General features: G+C 44.8%; 1 protein-coding gene across 1 annotated transcript in view; it reads right to left on the bottom strand.

The window, feature by feature from the left end:
* Nucleotides 1–19,132, bottom strand: part of LOC119161732 (cGMP-dependent protein kinase, isozyme 1) — a 315,895-nt gene that overhangs the window by 120,645 nt on the left and 176,118 nt on the right. Inside the window, exon 7 of the mRNA XM_075880279.1 lies at nucleotides 3,137–3,231. Within this exon, the coding sequence (XP_075736394.1) occupies nucleotides 3,137–3,231 (95 nt within the window). The remainder of the gene's footprint in view (nucleotides 1–3,136; nucleotides 3,232–19,132) is intronic.

Raw genomic sequence — 19,132 nt, 5'->3', positions numbered from 1 at the left:
GTAACCATGTAATAGGTACTTCTTACATTCATTTTGTATCGCCCTAGGTAAAGAAACGTTGATACGGCGTCGATGCAGATTTACGGCTTGATAAGTGAGGTAAGATCTCTGCAACTGTGGATAGAAATTTGGAGCAAGTACTAGACAAGAAGCGGATTGACATTTATTTCGGAAGACACACCAAGAAATTCGCTGATAGTCATACAGGTGGGGTGCATATAAGGTTGGCTTCAGCTGCGGCCGCTTTGACGTATAGGACAGATGAGTCGATGCGTTAACCACAAATAACATGAGATATCACTAACCAAAGGCTGCCCTGCTAACCAATTTTTACGTTGGTGACAGTTGAAATTCACTACAAAATGCAGCAATCACGCCGTTTTGTACAGACACGGGAAGGAGGAAACGCATCTAATGATCGAAGACGAGGCATATTGACAGTAGGGGTAGCGTGAGCGGGAGACTACCGTCGCGTCCCTTTAATAAAGAAGAAATAAAGTACATCTTGCCCCGCCGCGGTGGTCTAGTGGCTAAGGTACTCGACTGCTGACCCGCAGGGCGCGGGTTCGAATCCCGGCTGCGGCGGCTGCATTTCCGATGGAGGCGGAAATGTTGTAGGCCCGTGTGCTCAGATTTGGGTGCACGTTAAAGAACCCCAGGTGGTAGAAATTTCCGGAGCCCTCCACTACGGCGTCTCTCATAATCATATGGTGGTTTTGGGACGTTAAACCCCATATATCATCAAATCAAGTACCTCAACAATTGCCTTTCACATACATCGTTGTGCGTGTCGGATTGATAGATTTGATTCTTGCCTAGACAAGTGCAGATAATTTTTGACGCCTTCTTTTTTTTTTCCTCAACGTTGCACGCCTTAGCAGCTGTTACTTGTCATTTGTGGTGTCGCGACTTTCCTCTCGTGTCCGTATTTGCCGGCCCAGTCTTTTGAAATCAACAGTGGTGCTACATTTGTACGCAAACGCCTACCGTATATTGGCCGTACACTTGCAACGAATGGGACATGATGTTTTGTCTCAGCAATTCTTTGCGGTGCTGCAGATGACACGTGTCCACGAACCACTATTTTAATAATTCTTGATGGAAAAAAAAACAAGCGTGACCGGCAACTGTCTTTTGGGTGAGAATAAATCAGCTATAACACTCCTGCAAGGGTGTAATTATGCAGAAGAGGAAGACTGGGAAAAAAAAATTGCCCGCAGCTTCCCTCGTGGGAACACTGAGGAGGATGCGGAGCATATAATTGGTTAACGGGGTGTTAAAGTGCGACTTACTTGGGTCGATGGCTAAATTGGTTAACGTGGTTGTGAAATGGGGTGTTAAATTGCGACTTACTTGGGTCGATGGCTAAATTGGTTAACGTGGTTGTAGGAGGGGGTGTTAAATGAGTGAACACGTACACACGTATGCGAAAGGGCGGCGCTGGTCGAAGGGACGTCGATCATTGTGTTTGTGGATTCGTTGGAATTCATTTCACCGCGACCTTGGACGTCGACGCGCAGTACAAACCAACCGACGAGCGGCAACTGAGCGAGCGAGCGCCGACCTTGAGTATATATACAGCTCGACGGCGCATGCACTGTCAGCTGTTGAATGTTCTCGAAGCGCGATGTCACATGCGCGTCCACTGGAGAATCAGGAGAATTGTAGATGTCGAACGCGGTGTGTAGAGGAGGAAGGGTGCACAGATGGTGGAGGAGTGAAGCGCGCGCGGTGTGTAGAGGAGGAAGGGATGCACAGATGGTGGAAGAGTGGGCGACGGCGCGACGGCGCATGCGCGCGCGTCAGCTATCGAATGTTCGAGAAGCGGTGCGGACGGCGCGGACGGCGCACTACAAGGCGCGAGTATAAGATGCTTCCGCATCTAAAAAGAATTCGCGGAAAGAGTGGCACCATTCACGCCACAAGTCATAGAGAGCAGAATCACGACACCTTCATACATGTAGCCGAAGGATGGTTCATGCATTGTACGGTCATTAGTCTCCCGTGACCCTCATCACGTCTGATCAGCGCCTCACAGAAGGCGTTCACACAACCCACTTTGGATGACCGCTTATGCATGTCTTTTTTTTAGATTTGACTCGAACGACCTTTAGTGGTTCTGCTTCCACGCTAGTGCACTGGTGATGTATTCTATACCATGGATTTACCGCAACTACTTGTTCGGCACCGACGCGATGAAGCAAGCGCACAGGATATCCACAGGCACTCTTCCTATGTATTTATTCTGACTTTAATTTTCTGAATTAAAAATTGAAACGCTTGCACAATGTGTAGCTCTGTGATATATTTGAGCACCACTTGTTACGACCTGCTTTTCTGTGTTTAAGACAGCGCTCTCTTCCGGGCCTCCCTGATGCGTTCGCCACCTCGCCTGAGGGCAAACAACAGGATGAGCTAGAAGTTCTCAGCGTCCAGAGCCAGCCGGGTCAGAGATTCAAGTACACACATTCATTCACAGGCGGACTTCACCGAGCAGTTAAGCCGTCTGCCTAGAGTTACCCATGAACCAAAGTATAGTAACATACAAAAAATAAACATACAAAAAACGGTATGTTTCCACATAACAGTTTATTACGCCTACCTTAGGCGCAGTTGGAGGAGCTGGTGAGAACTACCGTAAACCACAATGAATTATCCAATTCTTAGTCAATTTCTCAAAGTAAAAGTTCGAAAAAAATCTATACAGAAATCCACGCGACCATATTGATAAAAAACAGCAGTGGTATTGCGGAGATGTTAGCCTGGTTATTTGCCTAGCTTGTAGCTGCAGGTGCTTACGAACAATCTGTAAGAGGGAACATCCTTTCGAGAAATCAATATAATGAGTGGCACTCAAAACTTCTTTCAGAAGCCTCGCCACGTCAGACTAATTAAAAATTATTCTGTCGAGCTAAACACTCAGTTTTTAAAGATTGAGGGCGGTGGCCTAGTCTTGAACGATGTGTATTTCTTGTGTTTTAGTTTCTGAGAGATTTAGTGTCTAACATATCACTAGGCTTTCTAAATGAGGTAGGCATTGTTCATCTGTAGTATCTAATTTAGCCACTGCGTTGTTGAATTCTTCCGGTTAAATCAAGGTGCGAGTACAATAAATACGCTTTGGCACATGACTCACCTCAACAGCGCTTGCTCGCCGAAGTAGTCTCCCCGGCCAAGAACACGGATCTGCTCCTCCTGGTTAGTGCCTTCGATCCGCTGCGTGACCTTCACCTGAGACGAGGTGGTGTTGTGACTGAGCAGTTGTATGATGCCACGTGCGTATCACAGCGAGGGTAGTTGGCTGTTTCATTATGGAGGCGGAAATGTTGTAGGCCCGTGTGCTCAGATTTGGGTGCACGTTAAAGAACCCCAGGTGGTCAAAATTTTAGGAGCCCTCCACTACGGCGTCTCTCATAATCATATGGTGGTTTTGGGACGTTAAACCCTCATATCAATCAATGGCTGTTTCATTGATCGCATAAAGTAGCATTTTCGTGCACTCAGGTTTATAAAACCTTTACTCTGTTGGGCGTAAAATTTTTGCCAAATATCTTGTTTAGAAACAAGGATGCAAACCTGTGAGGAAAGATGTCGAGGGCCGAATCTATCTATCTCAGGATCTATCTATCTATCTATCTATCTATCTATCTATCTATCTATCTATCTATCTATCTATCTATCTATCTATCTACCTATCTATCTATCTATCTATCTATCTATCTATCTATCTATCTATCTATCTATCTATCTATCTATCTATCTATCTATCTATCTATCTGAGTTTCGTTTATTTTGATTTAGCTGTAAACTTTCATTTGTTCTTTTTGCGTTCTTCTGTGTGCCAGCAGATGTGCTGACCATGATACGGCAGCGATGTTAAAAGAACAGCATTAGAGCAACACTGCCGTGATTGCTGTAGGAACGAGATCAAGGAAGCGTGCTACGCCCACAAAGACCCGAAAGAGCACGGTACTCGGACCACCGTTGTTTGTCCAAAGAAAACTAAACTTCCAGACACTGTTTACACACATAACAGTCAGTTGATATTAGGCCATCACATAAGCTTGAAAAGGAAACTAGTAGTTGGGTGGCTCAGCCTCCCTAGCAAAAACAATGTGCCGCAACAGCACTGCACTACCGCAGTAAGGTAGCCTAAAAGAAAGGGTTCACGGACAGGCACAATTGAGATCATTGTGGATTCATTATCGAAAGGTCAATGAGACGAACGCCAACTAGATGAAAGTGGTCAAATGTACTTTTTGAATTCTGTACACATAATAGGCATATTCTTGTTTCGAAACATTTATTAGTACATGACATCAAGCAAAAGTGACTGTTTTTCTTCAATTTGGCGCGTTATTAGAGTAACTAAAGCCATAGATTTCACTGTATCCTCTAGCGATTCGGCTTACCCCTTTTCGTCAGCAAAAGCCTTCTCAAGTTGATAATATTTAAGATTGGCCCCTCTAAATTTTGACGCTGTTTGTACTTAGTGCAGGCAGTTACTGAAGCCTATCAAAACGCTGTCGAAAATCACCAGGTCTACAACCATTTTGGGTGGAAATCTTAACGCAGCCGTTAGTATACGTCTTATCTGGAGCTTTGTGTCTTCTAGAGTGAGTTAATTGTGGTACAAAACCTCAACTGAGCCTTTAGTATTCGTCTTATTGAGGGTATAAGTCGTCTAGAGTTGAAGTTCCTTGTGAAAGAGTAATGTGTTTAAACAGTTGACAGTACTCATATTCTCTGAGATTTCGTTCGACTGCCTACATTTTTGCATCAGAGATATGGCAAAAACGAGGAAACAGAGAAAAATGCACCATGCCACAGCCGCCGAAAACTTGTATGTAGATTTCATGGCTATGTAGCTTTGAACGTGGCACTTCTCGTGAACCATAGGCTGCTTCTGATGACAAATAAATAATTAACTGTCGAAAGAAGACTACATAAAGGTGCGTCTCCAGACTTAATTGTGCACGTTACAGAAAACGTTGACAGATTACCTCTGAGATTATTTTCTTTAAATTGTAATTGACTCCGCAATGTAATTGACCAATTACAGAAATCTAATATATTATTTTGCTATCTTTCTTTTACGTGTATTGCCGTAAGAGAATAACAGTTTGATTAAAACTTACTACCATGGCTTGCATGATAGAGATAAAGCTGGAGGTTTGCTCGAAGGCGGCGCTTACTTGGCTTCTCTAATATCGTGTTTCACAATTTTAAGTTTCTACTGGAGTTATTTTACAATGTTATGGTCACCGTGTATTTCAATTTTGCTCGTTAAGGGACTCTGAAACAATCTTGACAACTTTTTGCAACCACATTGGGCTGGTTTACCAAGTTGCAAGGGTAATTAAGAGACTGATTTGAGCGCTCTCTGCGCAAACTGTGTAATTATTTACAACGCTTTAAAGCTGCGAATCTCCCCAGATTACTGTAGATTGCTGCGACTCGGCCAGAAGCGTTTTTAACCACCTTTACACAAGCGACATGCTCCGCCCCATTGACGTCAGTGTTTACAGCTGATCTCATTGGCTGTGGTACGCGCAGCACAGACTTCCTGTATCAGATCGGCGGCGGGATTACGGAGGTGTTGAATTAACGTGTATGCAGTCTCACGCCATATCGTGACGCAGGGGCCATGAAGGCGGAGCTTAGCCTCGAGTTCTCGAAGGCAGAGTTTAGAGCAGTTGAGGAGGAAAAGCGGAGCGGAGGGGAAGGGTGGTTTTTTTAATATTCGTAGCTCCGTTAATAGTAGATGTTTAGATTGAACTCTGGTGCCAATGATTTGCTCCAGTAGTGGTCTAGTCAAAAACGGAATGTGAAAAAATTGGCCCCGTATCTGAATGTTACACCGCAAATGTCGTCGAAAGACGATAGTCTTGCGTCTGGAGAGAACGAACAAAACATTTGTTTCATGTTCTGCGCAAGAGAATCGGTGAATGGTATTCTGGAGGCGCTGCGTTAGAGTGCCTCGAGCATGCAGTGAAGGTGAACGAGCGCATCAAGTCACGTAACACGTGAGACATGAGCGCTATCTAGCAGTTATCCCGGAAAACGGGGCCCCCACCATGTGCGCTCATCTCTGAGGTGATGAGTTGTAGAACGCAAGGCGACGGGTAGGTGCCGTCATCTTGTCGTCTTAGCAAAGCGTTGAAAACACTTGCCGTTTCGTGCAAGCGTAGCATGGGCAGCGCAGCGTTATAAAGGCTACGATCCTTATATATACCTAAGTTTGCCTTCTCTAGCAAAAAATGCCCATACATAATATTGCCGTGTTATGGTGTCTCAGATATGCGAAATAATTGATTTTTAATTGACAATCACACAATCCTGAACGCTGAAATTTGAGCAATATTGGTTGGTGCTGCGGATGGGGTCAGCCGTTTGGAGTATCGTTTGGTCACTTTGGTGCCGTTAAGGATACTGGTAAAGGTGGACAAACAGAAAAAGGTACAGACAGACAGACAGACAGACAGACAGACAGACAGACAGACAGACAGACAGACAGACAGACAGACAGACAGACAGACCCAACATTTTGGCGTCGAAGGTCCCCAAGACTATCGTCGTCAAAACCGCTTCAGGGACGCTTTAAGAGGTCAGCCGCTAAGAACACCTTGCACACCAGCTCATAGTTGAGAAGGACTTCGCTGTGTGCATGTTCTCTGTGAAGCCTCGATCTTCGCTGTTGTAGGCGCTCGGGTGGCATTGGACGTAAGGCAAAGGGAAAAAGTGAAGAAATTTTGTCTGTAGGGGCATGCAGTCTGACAGGACAAGGGGTTCCTACAGGGAGGTGGCAATTTTCCGGTACGAGAACTGCTGTATAAGACTGGTTACAAATTAGTGTTGAAAAAATGTTGCAAATCACCGGTAATTACTTATAAAATAAGAAACTGAATTAGCCACAATGTAGATTTCGTAAACAAACATCAAATCTATTACAAATTACAAAAAAATTGTTATTGATTATTTGTAACACATTACATGATACTCTGCGCATATCTTCAATCTGTGGTGAATTCTTATTCACGTAAGGCGACAAAACGCTTTTCAAACAGGCGTGCGCATGAAGAGGGAAAAAGGTAGCCACCCCCCTTTCGTTACCTAAGAGGGGAGGAGGAGCGCAAGGTGCGTATCAAACACTCAACTAATAGAAAGGAGGAAGGGCGCTGCGATGCAGCTTCGCCCCCCTCCCCCTTCAATGGGAACCATGCCAAAGCTTATGCTCGTCTGCATGCTATTTTAACAAGTGCGGTTAGCGTCCATCAAAGGGATTGCCATACGCACTTTTCACTGAATTCGCGTGGTGCAGATGCGTTTAACAAACGAAACTGCTTGCCCAACGTCTCTCGCGGTGAACAGCTGCAACGTGAAAACTCGCAGCGTAGACGCCCGTACTCTACTAACGACAAGAGCTTCCTCGATTGCGCCGCTTTTCGTGGCGAGCATAGCGGTTATCATTACCGTCCGGAGAACACCAACGTCCTGGTGCTTCTTGAGAAGCCCACCGCGAGACACACTTCTAGGAAGACGTTTCCTTAGCCATTCTTCGAGAAAAATCAAGCCATAAGGGATAAAAGGAGACAGGAGACGTTTCGTTCAGGAGTTGGCTTGGCAAGCTTCTTATGCTCGAGCCTAGTCTGGCGGCCGGCGTGTACACCAGTGTTGCCTTTGTACACTTCTTTGGCCGCTGCTAACGGCATCCTTTTCAGTGATTCCAACAATGCTTACTAGATAACACGCTGCTGCCCAAGTTGTTTTGTTTCAGATTAGATTAGAAATTAAGCAACTTGGAAAATGTAGGCTTGCCTTAGGATTACATGGGAATACACCAAATCAGGAAGTACAAGGTGATATGGTATGGACATCATTTGAGGGCAAGGAAGCTAGCAGCAAGATAAAATTTGAGAAGCGATTGAGAGATCTGGGGGAGGAGCGTTGGGCTAGGAAGGTATTCAGCTACTTGTACATGAAGAATGTCGATACAAAATGGAGGAAGCGAACCAGAAAATTGACTGGTAAGTACTTAGAAAACAGCAGGGAGCCAAACCAAAAATATATATTGGTTAAGAAGAAGGTGAAGGGAGCTGAGACCGATATGTGGAGAATGGGCATGATTAAGAAGTCCGCACTAGAGATCTATCGAACTTTTAAGCAACACATCGCCAAGGAAAGGATCTATGACAATACTCGGGGTAGTTCTCTGCTGTTTGAGGCCAGGACGGGACTATTGCGAACCAAGACATATCGGGCCAAATACGAAGGGGTAGACACGGTATGCAGAGCATGTGGAGAGGAAGAGGAAACTGCCGAACACTTGATAATGTTCTGTAAAGGGCTTCACCCTATAGTTCAGGATGATGGCGCAGATTTATGGAAAGCACTGGGGTTTAGGGACAGGGAGGGCAAAATATACTTTAAGCGGGTAGAATCAACTAGAAGGAGGTTATCTGATTTGTGGCTAAAGTCAAGGCACGAGTGAAAATTAAACCTTTCACTGCAAAGTACAAGTCCTCAGCCTCACTATTTAAAGGCAAAAAATAAATCTAGTTTTTGGTTCACAAGTATTACGGCTTGGGGGTGCTAGCCACCACCCGATCTAAAGGGTACAGCCATATCCATCCACCATCCATTCATCCATCCATGTTATAAAGCCTGAAGAACAACTATCCGAACCTATAGTGATACAACGCGGGCTTCGACAGGGATGTCCCTTGTCACCTTTGTTATTTATGCTGAGTCTCCAGGTACTAGAAGCCAAATTATAGGCGAGCCGACTCAGCTTCATCCTCTTTTTTGCCAAGCATTGGAAACACGTTGAACAGTCATTGCCAGCATATATGTAAGCAGATAATATAGTATGAATAGCGTACAACAAGGAAGATCGGCAGGGATTGATATACATCTGTGGTAAAAAGGGATGATATACGTCTGCGGTAAATTTAGAGTTAAGTAGAGAAAATCAGCAATCGTAATTTTAAATGATAACGAAGGCAGTGAGTATAAGATGAATGATGTCACGCTAGAAATAGTGAATAGATACAAATATTTCGGTGTGTGGGTAAATAACGGGGCTGAGCACCTAAGAGAACTCGAAAGTTGCGTAATGAGACTAATGACTAAGAGTAACATGAACGCAGCTGTAATGAAACATAGGGCACTGTGGAACTACAATAGGTATGACGTTGTAAAAGAGATTTGGAATGGTCTCGGGGTTGACGTTCGGTAATGCGGTCTTGTGAATGAGAGCAGAGGTTCAAGAAAGATTAGAAATTAAACAAAGTGTCATAGGTAGACTTGCTTTGGGAGCACACGAGAACAGCCCAAGTCAGATGGTACATGGCGACATAGGATAGACTTCGTTCGAGTGCAGGGAAGCTAGCAGCAAGATAGAATTTGAGGAGCAAATGAGAAGAACGGGAGTGATGCGTTAGGCTAAAAAGTTTTCAGCTACTTGTAGATGAAGAATGTTGAAAGTAAATAGAGGAACTGAACTCCGAAGTTGTGAAGCAAGTATTTAGACAACAGCAGAATACCAAGCCTAAAAGAAAATCGGCTAAGAAGAAGGAGAAGGAAACAGAGAGGGACTTGTCGAAGATTGGATTGCTTACGAAATCAACACTGGAGACCTACCTAACTTTCAAACAGGAAATAGCAAAAGAAGGACCTGCGATAATTTTTGGGGTAGTTCTGTGCTGTTTGAGGCAAGAACGGGAATATTGCCGATCAAACGTACCGAGTCAAATACGAAGGCACAGACACGTTATGTAGCGCGTGTGGAGAGGAGGAGAAAACAGTTAAAAATTTGATAATGTTCTGTAAACGGCTCCACCCTATAGTCCAAGATAATGGCACGGAATTTTTCAGAGCCTTGGGGTTTAGGGACAGTGAACGCAAAATAGACTTTTGCGGGCAGAAATAACCAGATGGAGGCTAACTGAGTGGTAGCTACAATTAAGACGTGATTGAAATTCAATCCTTCAACACATATGGAAAGTACTTATTTTTATGGCTAGGTGGCGTGAGCCGCCACCCAATCTAAAAGGGCACAGCCGGATACATCCATTCACCGGTTTTCTGCTCAACCCAGTTCCCCTTTGCTTTTCTGAACGTGTGGTTCCTCAAGGTACACGTATGATATGTAACATGACCCCGTCCTGAACGCCACTGATGTGCTCTCCTTCACGGATACATGGAACGCTGAAAACATGCACATCAACGGGTTCACTCCGGTCGTCTTAAACAAAGAAGCGGAGCGCCTTGAGGGTGGTGTCGGAATCTACCTCAGGCTACCGGATGCGGCTGAAGGTCTCGCGTTGTCAATAACCAGCCAGAGTCATAGCGGGGAGCATGCCGCTGAAGCTCTCATCCGGGATAACAGAAATGGCGATGTACTTTGCACTGAACTTGCCAGAAGGAGACGTCACCAAGTACATTGAGAAGGCGATGCATCAACACGGGACCGAGTTCAAACACCGTTCCTTCGTAATCGTCGGAAATTTGAACGTACACATCATGCAAAGCGATCATTAATGAGTGACGCCCTTCCGCTACTTTGAAAAAGCACATGTCTTGTGTATAAAATGTGTATATTTGATCAAAATTGACATAGTGCATTCAGATGTAAACTACTAAACTTCGCGTATATTGTGTATAGAACACCGTTGTCACGACAATATATGATGTTCGGAGATGTGTATGGAGAATTCGTGGCTTACCCGATCATCTCTGAGCAAGCTCTTCTACATCATTCACTTTGTGTATACGGCGGTGAATGTTTTTTTTTTTTGTCGGCAAGCACGCACTCAGATATTCTACTCATAGCTCCTGCTCTTTGACACTTAGCGCTTAGCCTGTCGTCTTTGCATTCCTAGGCTTCAACATGACTTCGCTTCCTACTCTATACGCTTCTGACTTTTATTTCCCAGTATCCGTCTCTGTGCTGTCGTTGAGCTTCAAATGTTCAGTGGCAGGCCTTTCAGAAGTGCAAATTGAATGAAAGAAAATACAACATACTTTAACCTTTTTCAGTTGGTGTTCATTTATTTATTTTTTGATATTTTGTCGGCCTTTACTTCGCATTCTTGTAGTGTTTCTCGGTAGCTCACAGACTGTCATGATTTGAGACTGTCTCCACCACTTTTTCATGGGTGTCTCTACCACGCCAATGGCTCAGTCTTCACAAGAAAAGAATGTGCGGAATCTCTCCACAGCGACCAATTTTGAGAGACTCGGTGGCAATCTTGTGCATTTACTCTTTATTATTTGCAAGTGAAACGGCCTATTGTTTCGTACCACAGGGTCAAAATTTTAGTTTTCACCACAGTGCGAGCACGTCCCTCACCCACACTTTGCTTTGTTCAGCTCCACTCCTGAAATGCGCCATCAAATGAGCACACACATATAAAAGCAGTAAAGAAATGAATAGCCAACAGCCGAGTATATATACAGTTCGCTGTCCTTGTTGTCACACTGCCTCTAGTGAGGTATTTTGTGAGTGCAAGCCGAACCAGAGTCAGATTTGCCGAGATGGCTTGACATCCTACCATGCCTGGTAAGCACGTTACGTAACGCACATTCTTGAACAGCGTTCTCCAAATGGTGTTTTTTTTTTTTTTACACTGAACGCGCATACCACCCCGCATGAGGCATACTGACACCGCTGAAAGCTCTCCCTGCCTCTTTCGCGGGCATATCTACTCGCTGAAATGGTTGCTTGGGCGAGTTGGTACGACATTATTAACACAAAAACGCGCAAAAAACAGACAACCGCTGTAAATATTCTTCTCATTCTTGTCCTCCGTTTCTGGCGCTTTTTTATGTGAATATTAATTCGGCTTGAGTTACGGTTTGTTCGTAAAAGCAACCGAACGGAAGCAGCGCTGCACATGGTCCATTATCAAGGAATTATTCAGCAATGTCGAGATTTCTCACACGTTGTCGTAATCCTTGCGCTTGCTAAGTGATGGCGGGAATCACGCAACCTACGCAATACTCTTCTGACTAGTTGATTGCTCTGCCAGTGCCTTATAGCTGTGGCACTGAACGACCAATTCGCACTGGTCCGGTCAAACACAGAAGCGATCAATGGGCGTTGGTCTGTTCTGGCGCCTATAAAGAACGATGCAACTTTATATGGACACTATACCGTTAGGCCATAAACGTAACGGGAGCAGACTCACGACTCGAAGGTATAGTCGCATAACATGAAAGACCCTTTGCAAGGTCTTTCATGTTATTGTGGTCACCGCAGATATGTCTGGGGTGGAATTCGGAACCTGCTTGGCAATAAATCTCGAACGCGTGTTGTAGCTTTTGCGAAGAGCTAAGGCCAACTACCGAAATCCACTGCATATAGGAATCCTAATACAATGAACGTTCCACGCATAGTCTGAACTATCAAAAGCTGAGGATCTAACGTGGTGGCCGATAGGTGTTGCATCGCTTCGCTCAAAGGTCGGCGCACAATTTTCTGCGCTACAGGCTGCATTTCAATGGGAGCAACGAAAAAATGCGTATTCTTAGATTGAGGTCCCCACTAAAGCTGGTCAAAAGCGTTCTGTTGTTCTGAATACACCATGCTTTATGATATCGAGCTTTTGGTAACCGAAATCCCCCACAATAATTTTAGTAATTGAACGCCTGGCCCATTTTTTTGCGTAAAAAGCAAAGCAAGCTGCAACAGATTTAAGGTTATTAGCGTCCGACAGAAGCGATGCCCACAAACTTTGTAATGTGTGTGTAGATGTACGCGAAACCTACCATGATGCGTTAGGAAGAGATTCCTTGTGCACAAGCGCGTGATTTTTTCGGGCCTACACGTCACCGAAGCGCAGGAATCCACGAGATGTCACGATGGCGTAACAAATCGAAAACATCTGGACTAGCAGCTTCTATTAGAACTCGTGCTCTCTACCACGTTTTCTTCCTATTAAAGCGTAGCGAGAAATTGACAATTGCCACAACTCATCCATTTCGTTTCACGCATACAAAGTACTGGTTTTGTAAATGGTCTAGCGTTAATATTGAGCTCAGCTCTTTGTTTTGTGTCAAAATGGTATCACAACATTGTTCATTGGTTGGTATTCGCTGGCATTGTCAAACCCTCAGAAGCTAAGCCAGTGCACTGCAGTATGGTACAAAATGGAGGCATGCTGAAGTATCTCGTACAGCGGCCCCGCTCAGAAGCTGTGCACGCTCCGGGAGACCTATCAATAAGGTTGATCTATCACAGAAATCAGAATACTCTTAATATATCGTGCATGGGAATAATTTTTTGTAATTTCTAATGCCCTTAGCACTAATTTTTGTAGGTTAGCCTTTAAATACATACTACGCAGTTTGTCATAATGTCTCCCTCTACGTCCCTATTATGAGCTCAATATGCGAATGAAAGCGTTTGGTCGGTGCATTCTCTAAAAAGTGAGTGACGTAGTAATGGAAGTAATCAATATTTGTTACCATGCCCAGAGTGATTGATTGATTGATATGTGGGGTTTAACGTCCCAAAAGCATTATAAGATTATGAGAGACGCCGTAGTTGAGGGCTCCGGCAATTTCGACCACCTGAGGTTCCTTAACCTGCACCCATATCTGAGCAAACGGGCCTACAACATTTCCGCCTCCATCGGAACTGCAGCCGCCACAGCCGGGATTCGAACCCGCGACCTGCGGGTCTGCAGCCGAGTACCTTAGCCACTAAACCACCGCGGCGGGGCAGGCCCAGAGTGAGTCAAGCTATGAAGGACGCAATAGTTTCGACCCCGAGAGTTTGTTTAGCGTGCCCTCGTATCGCATATTAGAAAGGCACCCAGCATTTTGCCTCTTTCGAAACGTTACCTCTGCGCTTTGAACGAAAGCCTCCTCATTCTGGTCAACAGCGGAGCCCCGCAATCACCAAGTGACCACGGCAGCAAAGCCCGCTTGAGGAGTCAAATAGAATTGAACAAAGGGAATAAACATTGTTTTTATTGGTTTCGGATCCCGGCCACGGCAGCTGCGTGACTATTTTTCCCCACTGCATGTAACAGGCCTCTCCCTTGTTCACCAGCCACATGTGGTGTTGCCTTGCCACGCCCCCGTTATTACCCGCAAGTGTGAGAGTCTCATGTGTCCTCCAAAGTCTCAGCCTTCACCTGGTACGCTTGCCTCTCTTCCCCCGCCAGGGTGGTCTAGAAGCTAACGTACTCGGCTGCTGACCCGCAGGTCGTGAGATCGAATCCTGGCTGCAGCGATTGCGTTTTTGTTGGAGGAGAAAATGGGGTAGGCCCGTGTGCTCATGCTGTAGATTCAGTGCTTTTTAAGGAACTTTAGGTGTTTGAAATTTATAGAGGCCTCGACTACGGCGTGTTTCATATCCGTATGGTGGTTCTGGGACGTTAAACACCACTTATCATCAAACTTGCCTTCCCTTGAATTCCAGTGTCCCTACCACAGCCCCTACCACCTTTCAAGGTCGATGCACCTTAAGGTTTCAGCGTGTCGCCATGCACTGTCTTCTGCTGCTCCTGTCGTGACGATCGATTTGCTCTAGGCCAAGAGAGAGATCACCTTCTCTAGTCAAGAGAGTGTTCACTGTGTCTTACCAACGTGTCAACGCTCACCTCGTGGCCAAAGAAAGTTAATGGCGCGCGTTGATATTGGAAATGCTTTACAGCCCCCGAGAGACAATGCGATGCACTTTTCACCGGCCACATCATATATATGGGTATTGGGTCCCGACCTGCAATGCAGTGCCGGTGAGAGATTTCTCTTGGGTGTAGTTGAACAATTAGGATTCGCAGCGTGGACATTCAGTAATAAGCCGACTGCATCATTCGCCCCTCCTGAGGTTTTAAGGTAGTGTACCTGATGTGTCCTTCACGCTTCGCCCTTCCCCTCTCCCCAGTTCGATTGTTCCCTCTGGGCTTGCGCGGAGGGGGGGGGGGGGGAGTGGACTTAGCGCGGTTGCTGCACAGACTGTCTCCGTCACTGGGCGGGGCTAATAAGGCAAAGCGTGCGATAAGCGATGCGCGAAGTGTTTTGAGCTATGTATTAGCCTCGGTGTTACACTTGATAACCAGGGGTTAACTTGACTACGCGCTACATGTCTAGCCCGTGTTCATTTATTTTATGTTTCCAATAAGGTGCCCTCCACACATGTTTGTTCTCTGGTCCACTCTGCTCTGTTATTCTGCTTAAGAGTTACACCTACCATTTGCCTATTCTCGTGGTAATTACATTTAGGTGCCCGTTACCTGGAAGCTGTGCAATACCGTGCCTGTCATTTGATACTCTCTACCTGTTACCGAAAGAGTAGTGTAACCGCTATGAAGTCAAGTTTATCTCTCGCTTCTCTCTCTCTCTCATCGCAGGTGTGCAGCTTCATTACGTCTTTTTCATAAAAGTTACCATAATAACTACCTGAAAAACAAGTTACTCGCGAAACCCTCGTATGTATCAGCTCGCATTATTCACCGCAACAAATTTGGAATTTCATCATGTCTCATTCTTACCCACAGCTTGTGTCAGTTGGAATGACCTTCCCCTCAACTTCGCTGACATAACTGATCAGAATTTTTTCCGTAAAACAACTGCTATTCTGTGAATACAGTTATGTTTGTTACTGTCTGTTTAATTGTTTTCTCATTATAAATGTTATTGTCTTGTACTCAGGCTGCAACTACTTTTCTTTATTTGTCTTGACGTGAGTTTTTACCATCCGCTTTGTACTTTTTATTTCCTTTGTGCTTTGATGTTTTTTCTGTAATAATATGTAACCCCACTCCCCTCTGTAGTGCCATCGGGCCCTGAGGGTACAATAATAAATAAATATTTGAACGAATAAATAAATAAACTGCAGTCTTTGACAATTATTCCGCAGCACTTACTGGGTTCATCGTAACTGTAACGTGCGTTTGGTATGTGAAACCTTAGAATGTTTTCACTTTCACGAAGTTGACTTCGAAGGACTCGGACGAGGCTGTCCTTGCTTCCTTCATTCTGCAAGTAATCGTACTTCCTTCATTTCACATGGATACAGATATCTCTAAAATGAGTCATCACTTTATAGTTTAGCCTGTTGTATATTCTAGAAAGCAACGCAGAAGAAATAGAGTTGCAAAAAAAAAGGCAACTGTTTGTTGACGTCATCCAAGCACTGTCATTTCCTGCGGGCTCTCGTTTCCGGCCAACATTTCCGGTGCCGTCGATACTTACACAACTCAGTCTTTATTTTCGTTTCCTTGTTCTTCTTTATTGTAGTTTTATATTCATTCACTTATTCAATAACTATTTCATGACAACAAATACGCGGCATTTGCTAGGTGGGTGAAAAAAAAACAAAGAAAACACCACATTTAAAAGAGTGGACGAGGCAGGTGTGAGCTGCGCAGGCGTTCCGTGCCAAGTCAGAAAAGCGACGCGCGGCAGGATTTCGCCTCGTGATAAAGTGCTACTACAGACATGCTAGCGGGGTTCTTCTGGACAAAATCAAACACTTTTCATGCGGATAGGTTCCTTCCAAATTTATGAACAGCTCGTACGTCTTTTTTCCGTCAGCACAAGCGGGCTTTCCACCGGGAATTCGATGCGTACCTGCATGCCTCAATCTGACGAAAGAGGCCACTGGACACCCTTTTTGTTGTTTCACTGGTTTAGTTTCTCTTGCAATTTTCTTTCGTTCATTCAACTTCATTTTATCATATTGAATCGAACTTCGATTGCAGTTATTCAGGATAGGCTGTATATGCTTTAGCGGGTATTCTTAGTATAGGCGCCATTCGCAACTCCTGAAAACGACCCTGTGCTGGCAACACTGGTCGAAAAAACTAAGATGGCTGCGCCTGAGAGGGTCGGCGTGGCACTTTTGCTTCAAGCTGTGCTGAAGTATTTAAGGGTGAAACTCCATATGACGTGGGTAGTACGTCCCGTGCCGTACTCGTAGTATCCAATTTCAGGGTAATAAAATTGCAATGCTTGTCGATAAAGACGGTGTCACACCATATCCGGGTAAAGAATGATGATGAGTGGGGCGAAGCATCCATCTGTCTGTCCGTGCTTCCGTGCGTCCATCCGTTCATTCGTCCATGCGTCAGTGCTTCAATTCGTTCAATCGTGCGTCCGTACGTTCATCCATTCCTCCGTGCGTGCCTGCGTTCGTCCATCCATCCGTCCATACTTGCGTCCCAACAGGCGCTTCACCCCCCTCATCATCATTCACTCCGTGGATATGCTGTAAATTATTGTTTATTATGGCGTCCTATCACGATGCTTCGTCGAAGGCGAAAGTTAGCTGACCACTCCATATATTCGGCATAAAGAACTTCACTCGCCTCACGGCAAATGTAGTCGCGCTGGCCGTACTAACATCGAGCCCCTTCGTCGAACCGCATCATAATTCCTTCAAGTTGAAAAACCTGTAAAGCGAACACAAGGTTGAGCAAGGCAACTGCTCATATGTAGCGGGCTTCTCCGAAAGCTGCTAGCACATTTGCACTGCGTAGCAACAGTTCCATGTTCCTAAGTGTCTAAAGAATAAGGTCGTGTGCTTCCGAACACTCGCTCGCTCGGGTTGGCAGTAGTTCATATTCAAGACAGATATGTACATGCAAACTACGGACATGAGATATATACACAAGAACATACACATACGCACGCCACACGCGCGCGACCCTCGCGCCCGCGTTTGTGTGCGTGTATATACAGACATTCTAAATAAAAAATGTTCAGGAGAGGGCTATAAGAGCAGTTTAATTTGAAAATGGGTATCACTGTGACGTGCAGACAAAACAAGCATATGCGAAAAAATAGCCACATACGCAGCGCAACAAATTTCATAAACTGCTTGCTTATAACGGATGTTCAAAGTTAAGCTTTATGATTTTTTAGGCGTTCGAAGGCACGTGAGAACTACTTGTGCAAATAAGTACATCGGCCAGGGGGACATAAAATTAGATGATAATGATCGCTGTCAGCAGCCCAAATAACCAAATTTAATTATAATATGAACAATTTACTGACTGGGTAAGTTGGCATTTTTATATTGAAAAAATGTAGGCAGTGGTGTTTGTACACAACTTCAGTAGAAAAATTTCTTCTAGCTCACCTGTGCTCCAATATATCCGGCTCCAAAGTTTATTTGTCTTTCGCATTATTACGCATGCAAGAGTGTGAGGCCCCATGGAATGCTTCTTCCTAAAGTGACGCATCTGTTACGTGTCATGTTTTAGTATGTGAAGATGGTGGAAGCGTAGGCATACACGATGACAATTACCCTTGCCTTCTAGGCCGGCGAAATCAAACTTTGACAGCGTGGTGCGCCATGAGCCTTACGCGTGATCCTGATGAACGCGATAATAGGAGACTATTTTTCGCAACGTTTTTTGGTGACTTTAGATCACACGGAGGTGTCTTCTTGTGAACGCGTTCGCTTGATCGTCCTTTCCTAGGGTGCCTCTGGTATCACAGCGTCTCTTCATAGAAGGTCTACCAAGGAAATCTACGTGGAGTGCTTTCGAGCTATTACAGCTGCTTCTGGCGTGAGTTATTCTACCAAAGAAAAAGTAGACGTGGTGCTTGCAATAGCCGAAATCAGCCACAGGGATGCTTTATTCGCCGTTCAAGAATGCATCACTGTGACTAAACGATTTTCTTGCTAAATTACTGTCTCAATATTTTTCTTCTTTTTTTTTCTGCAAACTTGATATCGGTATTTCAAATCAAAATTAAGTTACAAAAAATTTGTAGGAATGACGCATTGCCGAAAGTTTAGGGCAAATTCACCTTATAATCGGCAGATTCCCTTCTTTGGGTACGAGCCATTTGCACAGGGAAACAACAACAACAACAACAACAACAACAACAACAATAGCCAAAATGAACGACAATGCTTTTTAGCAATGGAGCTTTGCGCGTCTCCCCACCCAAGCCGTCCCCTTCCAACAATGCCCACTTTCATAAACATATTTTGGACGCTTTTGCACAACAGGGTCTGTCCACCTTTCAAGACGGACCACGAAGGCAATCGCTGATAAAGACTTTGAAATCCACGTTGTCGGAAGAGTCACAATCCTGTGTTGGAAGAGTCACAAATGGTCTAAGAAAGCACAAGCTTTATACATATCACTCATACCTTAATCAGGAC

The sequence above is a fragment of the Rhipicephalus microplus genome, chromosome X, assembly GCF_043290135.1.
Source record: "Rhipicephalus microplus isolate Deutch F79 chromosome X, USDA_Rmic, whole genome shotgun sequence".
Lineage (NCBI taxonomy): Eukaryota > Metazoa > Arthropoda > Arachnida > Ixodida > Ixodidae > Rhipicephalus > Rhipicephalus microplus.
Note: the sequence above shows the minus strand (reverse complement) of the source record. Positions and strands in the feature narration are given on the sequence as shown.